The sequence below is a fragment of the Terrapene carolina genome, unplaced genomic scaffold, assembly GCF_002925995.2.
Source record: "Terrapene carolina triunguis isolate 2854851 unplaced genomic scaffold, T_m_triunguis-2.0 Scaffold131, whole genome shotgun sequence".
Taxonomy (NCBI): domain Eukaryota; kingdom Metazoa; phylum Chordata; order Testudines; family Emydidae; genus Terrapene; species Terrapene triunguis.
In genome coordinates this window covers 9,687,939-9,700,547 of record NW_020664482.1, presented here as the reverse complement: position 1 = coordinate 9,700,547, position 12,609 = coordinate 9,687,939, and the positions used below count along the sequence as shown (strand labels likewise).

The window sequence follows — 12,609 nt, the reverse complement described above, 5'->3', positions numbered from 1 at the left end:
TCCAGGATATGTATGTTCTGTCCTTTATAGACTACCCTATCAGCATGATTTATCTAATGAAATACTTCCCACCCTGGCTACATTTACAAGACCTTGCTGTGGAACTTATAGAATTTTTAAAGGTATTTATTAATAGGAGCTAATACACAATTGTTTAAAAAGAGAAGTTTATCTTAAAATATGGATTGGGCACAATCCCTATTGGAAATGTGCAAGGCCTGTTTTAAAAACCTAGCAGTCTGAACCTTTTAAATGCAAATTTGTCCTGGTCACAATCCAGTGAGTAGAATCTAATATCTTGCCCGATTAAAGGCTATACAGGCTTATATATCAAAAGGCAATTACAATTAAATAATGTCTGGATGATACTTAATACACCTGTCGTGTTATTTCAGTGAGATGTGACACAGAATGATATTTACATTGCCGGGAGGGTTTTTTTTTGTTTATATAAATGAAATTTACAGTTTGATAAGGTGTGCCGGCATTACATCAGGAATGATATGAGGCCATTTAAAGTCTTGTGAATTACCGATATAAATTCATTTTGTTTTGTTTCATGCACCATTGCTTCCTGCAGGGCTGCCACAAGAGCAGCGCAGCTTAGAAGAAAAAGAATGAGTGAATGAAATGGTCTCATTTATTCAAGATTGCTTTGAAATTTTCTCTGAATTGTCTCATGATTATGCATGCGTTAAAGGAATGGTCAAAATAGGACAGCGTGGTTAAATAAAAATGGAACTTGGAAAATGGGTAATTTGGAGAATTGGGAGACTGAAGTATTCATGGCCATTATGAAGCAAATATGTTGCTTTTGGGTAAATCTAGTGATTTCCTTTAATTTTTCATTGTTTTCAAGAAAGTAAGATAATACTGTCTGCTTCTAAAGCTTTGAAATCAACAAAACAGGTGTAAATTAATGCCACAGGGCGTTAGAAGTGCCTCAGCAGCAGGCAGTTAAATTACTAGCGAATTTCATCAAGAATCCATACTTTCACATACAATATCAATGTTTATAATGTAGCACTCCTGTTAAGACATGCTGTCACTGAGTCGCTATGCAAGAGGAGAATGTTTTGCCAAGAAAAATCATGGAGGAATATTTGCTTGAGACCAAACAGTAGGACTGAAAGAAAATTCACCGATTGAGTACATGAATGGTAGCTAAGACTATGAAAGCTAACATTTTGAAATTGCCTAATGAACTGCCTTGTTCTGCCCACTTAAACTGTTAAGCCAACAATAAACAGAAAAGAATATCAAAACCTCATTGCGTAGTGTGGCATCTTTCTTTAATCATTCCTCCCAATCTTTTATCTCTTAACACCTTTGGTGATTTTACGCTACATACCTATAAGATGTCCAGAGTCCTTTTTTAGAGATCAGGCCTATATAAAGTAGGAAATCTTAGCAATAAACAGTTGCAGGTAACGATGCCAGAACTAAGCAGTGAACAGCTTGGCTTGGGTTCAGAGGACAATTCTGAGTGAATGGCTATAACTTCTGCTAATTTATTTCAGAAGAGAATTTTCGTATATACCCTCATATATTTAAGACGTTTTGTACTATTTCTCAGGAATCCATATCTTCTCAAAGTGCTTTTTTTATTTTCACTTGAAGGCAGTGTCGACTTAAAACAATACTGCAGGGAATGTACCGTTCCATAAAGCACATAAGGATAGCAGGATCCAGGAGACGCAAGGCATAGAAATTGTCAAAAATGATTAGATGGTACAACACATACTGCTCTTGAGTCATAAGTTCCATTTATGGTGACTTCTACTTCCAATAGATAAGATATCAAAAAAGGCAATAAAAATGAAGTTACATGAATCAAGTTCCAGAAATGAGCGGAGTTCCACCAGTGATCGTCTGTGCGCTGGTAGAGGTAGGCCGACGGGGATGTTATGAAGAGGACAGCAGTCACTACAACAAATGCGCCTCCATGCGGAGCCAGTGAAGTCCTTGTCGAACGTAACGGACCAGACTGGTCATACTGCTGTGTTGTGTTAATGGTCCCATGACTGAGTCCAGGTCTACAAAGAACTCTGTAACACAGGAAATGGAGTCATTGTTTCAGGTAACTGTGCAGAAATACATTAATTAAAGATTATTTCACGCTCAGGGGTTATGAAGCAACTAGTGAGTTCTCAGAAGCTCAGTTGCCTGCAGACCTGGCATACATGAGTGATTCTTGATACGATATCTCAGGCTAATGGGGGCTGCGGGAAGTGGCGTGGGCCGAGGGATGTGCTGGCCACCCTTCCCGCAGCCCCCACTGGCCTGGAGCAGCGAACCACGGCCAGTGGGAGCTGCGATCGGCTGAACCTGCGGACGTGGCAGGTAAACAAACTGGCCCGGCCAGCCAGGGGCTTTCCCTGAACAAGCGGCGGACCGACTGTGAGAACCACTGTCCTACAGCATGTGTGACCCCCTTATGCTTAACAATCTAATTCTCAATTGCCCACTTCATTTGAAGTGATTTCCCACAACATGTGTTAACGCCTTATGCTTAACAATGTGTCCCAGCTTGTATTTCGCTCTTCCCCAGACCTGAACAAGAGCTCTGTGAATCTCGAAAGTTTGTCCCTTCCACCAACAGAAGTTGATCCAATAAAAGATATTACCTTATCTACCATGTCTGTCTCATATCCTGAGATCGCCATGGCTACAACAACACTGCAAACAACCTGATCACCTGGTTAGATACGACTGTATCCCAGAACAAAGCAGTATGGCTGGAGGTACACATAAAAAAGCTTAGGGATATCACCAGGTATGTAAAGAAATGGCAACTAGCAGGTACTTTAATCTTCCTTCCTGTGTCTTTTCCCCACCAAGTGAAATCAACAGAATTAGGAGTGAAAAAATCCAGAGTCTTGCCAACCTTCCAGTGATCTGCACGATTGTATGTTCAAATAAATAATAATTTCTTTAAATGTCCAAACTTTTTTTAAAGTCTAATTTCAGTTTCCCATCCGAAAACACTTATCTAGCATGCTACAAGCCGAAGCAACTAATTAAACCTATATGAAAGGACATTAGACTGAAACTTACTGGATCAAACAGACCTAAATAGCTATAGATGTGATAGGTTTCTCCTTGAGGGAAAAATGATGCAATGTGTATTAAAACAGCCCTGATTCCATAATACTCAAGTAAGGGTACGTCTACACTGAAAAGGGGAAGATGTAGTCCATTTAGGGAGCCTGTCCCACAGAGGAGAATGGAAATATGAGACACCTGAACTACAACTCCCATGATGCACAGTGGGGGCATTTCCAACTGGAAATATTTCAGATTTTGACTGTTCACCAAAAAATTGAAATTTTCTGCAGGGAAAACAAAACGATCAACCAACCAACCAACAAAACATGCTTTGATCAGCTCTAACAATGACTTTTGCACAAAGCTTTGAGATCTACAAATGAAAACCACTAATAACTATTATTATTGAAGCTAGTTTTCATGAAACTGTTATTTCTCATGTTGAAATATTTTAATTATTTGCCCATCAAAGACATTTTGTCATGCAATATATTGAAAACCTGTAGATTTCAACAAAGTGGCTATAGTAGAAAAACGTATATTAACATTTATCTTTTATTTCTACCCAATTTTTCAAATTATAGTATAACAGTGTTCAAATATGCATTTTAAGCTAATATTTAACTAGAAAATGTGTCTCTCTGCCCAGAATGCAAAAGAGGACACAATATGAAGTGCTGTAAACTTCATTTTTCCCTTCAATGGCTTCGAATATCAAAATGAAATTAAATAGCAACACAAGCTTTGTGTCCACTGCAGACTGTGAAAAAAGGAAAGAAAAGGAAAGAAATTTAAGACTAGGGGCTCAATCCTCTAAATCTTGCTCATGTGAGAAACCCTTACTGATGCAACTAGTCCCACTAAAGTCAATGGGTCTACTCATGTGAATAGGGATTACTCTCATAAGGCATTTGTAGGACCAGGCTCATTTGAACATAAATCAAAATGAGAACAAAGAAGAGAGAGGGGCATAAAGATGCAGAATGAGATTCAGCAGCTTCTTCCCCATCCAGCTCCGGGATTGATAACAACATTTGCTGGGTACATTTTCTGTCTGCTGGCTGAATGCCCGAGCTATTTTGATTCAATATCCAGCAGAACATTTAACAACTCCACAACACACAGAGCTAATTACACGATTATTGTCATCTCATTCTCCTATCTGAACACCCTTCTGCATTGCCACTGATAAAATTCTGCAGCACATTTGAAAAGGAATTACTTCAGCATGTTTTGAAAATGGATGCAACTACAGAAAAAAATCCCAAATGATTGCACTGCTAGCAAATTTACTAATGTATATTAACACCGGAAATGGTGGGGAGGCCTTGACATGTACGTTAGTATTGTCCCTGGTTCTAGTTATCATTCCAAGGTAGAACACTACAAGACCCGACCCTGCTCCCACTAATGTCAGTGGAAATTTGCCATTGACTTTAATGGGAGCAACGTCGAGCTGCAGGCACCTATATAAGATTTTATTCTGATCTAACGAGATGAGCAAATCATGAGCAGAACATTGTCCAGTTAGGTCCTGTTCCTGCACTAATGAAGTCCATGGGAACTTTGCCATTTATTTCAACCTGAATGATGGTCTATGGCAGGGATTGGCAACCTTTGGCACGCGGCCTGCCAGGGTAAGCCCCCTGGCGGGCCAGGCCGGTTTGTTTACCAGCTGCGTCCGCAGGTTCAGCCGATCGCAGCTCCCACTGGCCGCGGTTCACCGCTCCAGGCCAATGGGGGCTGCGGGAAGCGGCGCGGGCCGAGGGATGTGCTGGCCGTCTATGGCTTGTCCCTAGTGAGCCAAATTTAACCTTTAATTACACCCCCCTCCAACTTCATTGAAGTCATTGTAAACCAGCCACGAACTGCTTGCCAGCACTGCTCTGAGCCAACCATGGTAAAGACTTATGCTTGATCTGAATAAATTAACTGAATCGCAGACTGATCTTAGGAAAGTCAAGGTCATGGTTTCCAGCGAATGTGTCATAATCAGGCTCACAATTGAACAAATAGAACATCTAATGTTCACTTATTACCCTAGCTAACATTTGAGTAATCTTTACTGGATGACGACAGCAATAGGAAAAGAGCCTGAGTACTCTGTGAGAGGCTGAAAGGGGGAACATATTCACCGACTCAGAAGCAGGCATCACTCGGGGCACAATCTTTGTTCAGTTATTTGCCAGCTGCTCTTATAACCCACTGTTCAGTGTGTGTTACACGACCCCCCTGCTGTGCTTGATACACAGATGATATGAGTTGGCTACTATCCCCAGCAAGGGGACTTGGTCCGTTTGCTCAAACTGTAGAGGCTTATACTCTGAGCTCAGGAGACCCTGGGTTCAATCCCCAATGATAACTCAAATAATAATTGCATTTCAGATAGCAAAAGGAAGAAACTGAACAAGCCACCTTTGTTCTCCTTAGTCAGTTTGTCGGCCATGTCCCAGTGCTCGTAGCTCCGCAAGACGTTGTTGGTGATATTTACATGGCTGGCAGCCATATGGTGGATGCGCTGGGGGATGGTGATGGTTCCTGCTGACGAGGACCCAGCAGTGCCTGTACTGCTCCCTACAGAACTGACTGGAGATGGACTGAGAGACATGGGGGATGGAGTCTCTGTGCTCCTGGAGAAAAGAAAGGAGAATTATTCTCACGCCCACATCACTTCATTTCAGGGTGACCAGATAGCAAGTGTGAAAAATCGGGACGGGGTGGGAGGTATTGGGCATCTATATAAGACAAAGCTCCAAACATTGGGACTGTCCCTATAAAATTGGGACATCTGGTCACCCTGCTTCATTTCTCTCCCCAGCAGACTTGGAACCTTAACATCAAATCTAGACCCAGTCCAGAGGAGATGGGCAGTGGTGATCTCCTGCTTTACAAGAGAGGAGAGATGTATAAACTGGGACTGATTGAAATTAAAAAAGGGCTTTAATTCCCCCCACAAATGAACCTGTTATTTAAAAAAAAAACCACCTCTGACAAATATAGCAATCTTTCAGAGAAAGAAGTATCTCATAACTGTAATGATTTTTCTACCTGCTGCCAGAAGCTGCTATTGGCAGTTAGAAAACACTCAATGTGTAATATTGGCTTATTATTATCAAAGAATTTTGTGGAAACTGCAATGACAGTTTGCTACAAATACAGTCACCACAATAAGCAAAGTGCAATTCTTAAAAGCGCCCCGCGGAGCAGTATTAGGCGCTCAGGGTACTGTACAATTATGAATATCTCTATAGGGTTCTTTAAGGCTTGCTATGAAGATTTGTTTCTAATTGCCAGCCGTTCATCTGCACACTGTTTTATAAAGAGCAGTGTTTTAAGTTACCTACTTAGTGCAGCACTAATGTTCTCATATAGATTTTCTTTTAATTCTAACACCAGCAATTAGGAATCACCTGCTGGCTGCAGGCAGCATGGAGGTCATCCACTGCAATCTCACATGTTTAGGACTTTACAGCACTGAATGCTCACGCACAGCTGTGCTCTTTGAAAATTGGTCTTTTTGAACAAGATTAAGGGTTCCAAAAATCTCCCCCCCCCCATTTGGAACTAAACAAATGCATTGGATTGCCATAAAAACACTTTAAATACAGGCTGAATTGCTTCTGGGCCCCTCGGCATGGAAGAAAGGGGCCAAATGTTGCCGAGGGGGGATTCCATGCTCCTTTCCCTGTCAGGCAGCTATCACTGCTCCAGCTGTGGAGCAGCTGACAGACCGCACGGCTTCTGTTCCACCTGCGCCATCACCCACAATATTCTATGGAAAGCCTCCTATTGACTTTTATAGGTGCTGGATCAGGCCCTACTTATGCATGGGGGCGAGAATATGTGAAGAACACCCCACATCTCGCACATACTGGCTGCTGCCAGGTTGCTCCTGGACTAGAGGAACAATTTGCCCCAACAGACTGGACAGAAGAGTTGAGTACGGTGTGACCTATACTGCACCTACACTTTTCCTAACCCAAAGGGAAGAAAACATCCTCCTACTGGAGAATCATCGGTAACGGCTCCCCTGGATGAGCTCCACAGCTCTTCCATAGCAAGAGACCCACATGGCATCAGCAGTTAGTAGCTATTTGCACAGCCAAGGGGTTATATTGAAGGGTATCCTGCAGCATGAATGTTTTATTTCTGAGTCTCCAAACATACTCCGAAGAGCATCTTTAATGTACAGAAGAGCTGAACTACACTTGATTAGGTCTGGGAGCAGTTAGCAATCATACAGTATCCAAAGGGACTGAGAGTATTTCGCTAAAGCCACTTAAAACAAGCTGACGCACTTCAGCCAAATAAAGTGCCTTGTTCATTGGATCTAGCCTGTCGTGCAGGGGAAGGTGCAGTGCCATTATTACTGTGGCAAGTCTATTAGATCTCTCTATCCTCATGCTTATTGCAGCTGAGGTGAGGAAAATTTCTGTAATGAAAGCAGGGAAAATTTGTTTCATTGCCAGCCTGGAACTTGGGCCAACTTTGCAGAGGTTCACAACCCTTTCAGCAAAAGTGGCCTGAATTTCCAGGGAACAAAGCTGAGGTTTTCATGGCTTTGAATCCTGAAATTTGCTTAATTGACTGTTCAAATCAAAGCTCAGGTGGGCTCCAAACTCACCCAAACTGAAAGTAAAAGAAAAGCCTGTAAAGCCTCCTTTGGACCAAAACTGTGAGCTGTTCCCCTTAGGTATTATACGCATTTGAGTATAAACTGGTCACAGATAAATTTAGGTTGGAAATTAGAAGGAGGATTCTAACCATCAAAGGAGTAAGGTTCTGGAACAGCCTCCGAATAGGAGAATGGGATTATATGCAGAGGACTGGACTAATGACCCAGGAGATACCTTCCAGTCTATGTTCCTCTTCTTGTCTGGCATCAGCTGATATGTGTGATTTCTAACTCCATGCCCCAGAACCATTGTTTTTGCAGTAACAGGTGTGAACTCTATCTCATTACTTTGTTACAGGGTGGAATGTGATATTGCTTGTTGCTCTGAGGACCCAATGATGTAATTTCTAGGTGGCATAGGGCCCAGCTATGGGTAGGCTGCAGTATTGTCTCTCTCTGCATTTCTTCAGTATGTGAGATCATGTATACTATTTTAACAGCAGCCTCCTCACATTTAGTTCTTATTATGTGATAAAAGCGTCTATCTTTGAATAAAAGAAGGAAGCCGGCATTGCGCAGCAGATGCACTTTTACTCACTCACTTTTACTCACTCACTCATAGCTTCAAGACAGTCAGATCAGTTTAGGTGTCAAATGGAAGTGATAGCTAGCCAAATTCTGGGCGGCAGCTGATTACGTTCAGAGGCTGGGCAAGAATTTTCTCCTTCACCACAGAGTCATAGCTTTTTAAAGCCAGAAGAGACCATCATGATCATCTAATCTGACCTCCTACATAATACTGGCCAGAGAATTTCATCAAGTGACTCCGGCATCAAAGCTGTAACATCTAGCACTGCACAATTTGCACATCTGGAAAGAGACCAGATGTGGTGTGGCACTCATGTTTCCTTACATGTCCCCCCAGAGAAGTCTAATGGAAGTAGTGGGCTAAATTACTGCAAATACGTTTGCACTCAGTGGAGTTACCGGGGTGGAAGCTGGTGCAAAATTTGTCCCATACACTGCATATTGGGGAGTGGAGTCCCTTCTGGAATAAGCGTGTTAATAATGTCATGGTGCCTTGTCTCTCCATACAACTATTATTATTTATTTTAGTCGTGCTTACTATGTGCTAGGTGCTTTGCAAGCATTTAAGGATCATCTGTGCTCTGAGAAGCTCACAATCTGAAGAGCTGTAAGATAGACTGAACTGTTCTCATTTCAGATGGCTGTGAAGCTCTGGAAGTTCCCTTACATCTGCTCACTCAGGGTCTGTTTACTCAGTGCCCTCTTGGTTGGCCTTAGCCAGGATACATCCACACATCAGAGCTGCTTCTGTAGCACACCAGTTTGCCCATTTAGGGGGTGTTATACTTGTCTCCAGGTACCAGCTAGCATTTGGTCCATGAAATGTGGACAAGTGCAACCTACTAATTTTGTCTGGACTTGCATGTGTAGCCCTGAACAGGGAACAAGAGGAATCTGCGTCATAGAGTACAATATATATCATGTGCTAAAGTAAGGTAGTAATGGTACCATACCTTCATTGACCATCAGATCATAATTACATTCCTGTGATTTTATACTGGAGGTGAGGGTGTTTTAGCATTAATATAAAGATTCAGATAATTGGCTGACTAAGTGCCTTCACATTTTCACCACTATTACGCCTTCACTTTTATTAAACAGCACTTACCATATATCAATGAAATATTCATTGGTGTTTCATTACTGAGCGAATCATTGAAAAAAATCACTGCAATGGAGGTTAACTTTACTTTGGCTTCTTGAAATGACATGGTACTTGCTATCTAATTAACACATATTTTTATGGCCCTCATTTGGCTTAAGGATCAAATTGTCAAAGAATTTGGTACCAGCCCATATGAACTTTTCAGTCCTGCTGCGTGATTGGAACGTGACCGCAAATTGTGTAAAGTTTTAGTATGATATAAGAGCTGAATTTCACCTTTGAATGATTACCACAACAATCCCCCTCCTCCTCCCCACCCAGGGCCGGCTCTAGACACCAGCCTGGCAAGCAGGTGCTTGGGGCGGCCCCTCCGGAGAGGGGCGGCACATCCAGCTATTCAGCGGCAATTCGGCGGACGGTCCCTCACTCCGGCTCGGAGCGAAGGACCTCCTGCCGAATTGTCGCCACAGATCGCAATTGCGATCGCGGCTTTTTTTTTTTTTTTTTTTGCTTTTCGCAGCCAAAACCCTGTCCCCCCCCCCGCCGTTAACCGTGTATTTTCATGACAAAGTATTGAGTGGCAATACTCACTTTCCATTGCCTCCCCAAGGAGAGGGGGCCTGGGAGGCTTTTGAAGAGTTCTGGAAGAAACAAAACCAAAAGGTAAATACAGGAGATAATTCTCTGTTGGTTCAGGAGGAGATGCCAGAAAGATTGAAAGCAGATTAATATTGATTACGAGGCCTGGCACTTCCTGTTTTAGCTGCAAGAGCTCTGGTGCATACACAATATCAGCCCAACATTACAGGCTCATAATAAAATAGCTGGTTGGATAATTAGTAGGCTCCAATCAGGAGTGTGAAAGTCACTTGATAAAAGACTCGATATACCAAAACTCCAGTAAAATCAGATGCAGTTCGTAAAGAAGTGGTTTAATTATCCTTATCTAAAATTTATTCTGCAAAGTAAGCTCTTCAAAGGCTTTCCACCTTCAGGGGGATCTGCACGCTTTTCATCAGACAAAGGAAGCTTGGGGTTTGATGTTTGGAATTAGGGGATCTTATATATTGTAGGTGAATGTGATGCAATACATATACAACACGAGGGGAGGAAGAGTCTGATTGTAGGGATCTGAATGAATTCCCTTGCTTTTATAGTGTGTGTAACACACACCTTCCCTACCCATTCTCTCTTTTGTGTTGGCACAGTACCTAGCATATTGTGGGTGCTACCACAAGCAAACAAATAATAAAGCCCAGACTTGGCTAGCGTTACTCAGATTGGATAGTATCTTATTCAGCAACAATTCCCATTAAGGGTGGTTGAATCAGGGCCTTAGTTATCTAAGGCGAGTAACAAGTTGCCTCTCTATATAGTCTCTCTCTATATAGTGACTGAATATAGTGCTTTTCCTGCAAAGATTTCAAAAGGCATTCTGAAAATTCAATTAAGCTTTACAACACCTCTGTGAAGTGTTTGAATTATTATTATTATTATACCCACTTGATTACTTTCATACTCATTTTGCATGTGAGGGCCAAGGTCACAAAGAGAGTAAGTGGTAGCCAGGAATAAGACCTTGTTCTCCTCACTCCTCAACCATAGCTTTCAGAAAATATTGTCCAAACTAGATAACACTATCCAGCAGAAAACACTGATTTGTTTGTGTGGTCTTTGCATTTCCTTAAACATGTCAACACTGAATGGAATGGCTTGGATTAGATGGTGTGTGTACTGTATATCGGTGTGCATGTCCACACATGCAAAGGAGGGGGATCATTGAAATAATCTGGAAGATCTTCAAACCATGAAAAAGCAGCTTTGACATTTGAACATCGGAGAGTGCTGTGGGTTAGAGCTGAGTAGAAAACAGTTTTCGCAACCCATGAACGTTTTTGAGATTTTGAAAAATGTTCTTGTCCCAAATCAGAGCAAAAAGAAAAAAAAATCTCAAAAAACAATTGAATCAGGCCAATGTTTCGTTCTGTTAATTTTAAAACATGACATTTTGATTTGGACTTTTTAGTTTTTTAAACATTTTAAAACATAAATTAATTTACATTTCAATTCAAAATGTCATTTTGACCTGAAAAACGGAACATTTTTGTAAAATATCAACATGAGACATTCTGACAATATTGAAACATTTTTTTCTTTGTTTTTTTAAATAGTAAATTTGTCTAAACTGACCCTGTCTTGCAAACAGTTTTGGTTTTGATAAATCTGTATTTTCTGATGAAAAAAAGTTTTGTTGAAAAATTCCTGACCTGGTCCCTGTACTGCAGGCCTAGTAGGGTGACCAGATGTTCCAATTTTATAGGGACAGTCATGATATTCGGGACTTTTTCTTATATAGGTGCCTATTACCCCCCCACCCCATCCCAATTTTTCACACTCGCTATCTGGTCACCCTAAGACCTAGTGAGTCACCTTCCACATTGAAAAGTGTGCAAAACTTCAATTTGAACAACAGCTCTGTTTAAAGGCCCAAACCATTTAATAAAAGGCTTTGCACTCCCCCAGCTGCCCTGTTGAAAACCTTTGAACCATGGCTTCTCTGTGGCAAAGATAAAAGACAGAGAGCATCATTTAGCAATAGGAAAATAATATTTTGTTAACATTTTCCTTTCTTAAATGTGAGTCTCCTAGACTTTGAATACAAAGAGAGCCTGAACATACAATTCGCACACAGTTCAAGCCTGTTTCTAGTGCACATTTTCCCAATTTTACACTAATGCACAGCACCTTCACTAGATGAAGTCTCTCTTTTGTGTCATTCAATCTGAAGCTCTAAAAAAACACTTCTGAGATTTTTTAACTGCTACTCAAAATATGGGCCCGATTCTTATTTACTCTAAATCCACTTTGCTCTGGCAGAGTCAAGGGGTCTTAAAGTGAGAGTAAATTATATTTACATGCACCTTAAATTCCCTTTACACAACTAGAGCAGGGTAAAGCGGCCTTTTTCTAAAAGAGAATCAGGCCCAAAGCCTTTTCTTAGAAAGAAATGTTTAAAAAAAAATGGTCTACTGTAAAATATAAACTATCAACATTTTCCTTCAGAGCCAGGCTGTTTTTCCCCCAAGAGACAGTAGCCTAAATTCAACATGGAATAAGTCTGAAGTAAGTGGGAATACATTCCATGGAAGATTCTAGGCCAGTGAACGTTGGGTCTAAGCCCAATAAAGTCAACAGAAGGGCTCCTGATGACTTCAGAGGGCTTTGGATGAGGTGCTGACCAAGGAACAAAGCC

General features: G+C 41.4%; 1 protein-coding gene across 2 annotated transcripts in view; it reads right to left on the bottom strand.

Annotated features, from left to right (window-relative positions):
- Positions 1-1,022: 1,022 nt before the first annotated feature.
- Positions 1,023-12,609, bottom strand: part of AFF2 (AF4/FMR2 family member 2) — a 394,994-nt gene continuing 383,407 nt past the window's right edge. For both annotated transcript variants that reach the window (XM_026652958.1, XM_026652959.1), the window contains 3 exons: positions 9,948-9,997; positions 5,464-5,678; positions 1,023-2,048 (listed from right to left, as the gene is read on the bottom strand). In XM_026652958.1, the coding sequence (XP_026508743.1) occupies positions 1,927-2,048; positions 5,464-5,678; positions 9,948-9,997 (387 nt within the window). In that variant the 3' untranslated portion in view covers positions 1,023-1,926. The remainder of the gene's footprint in view (positions 2,049-5,463; positions 5,679-9,947; positions 9,998-12,609) is intronic.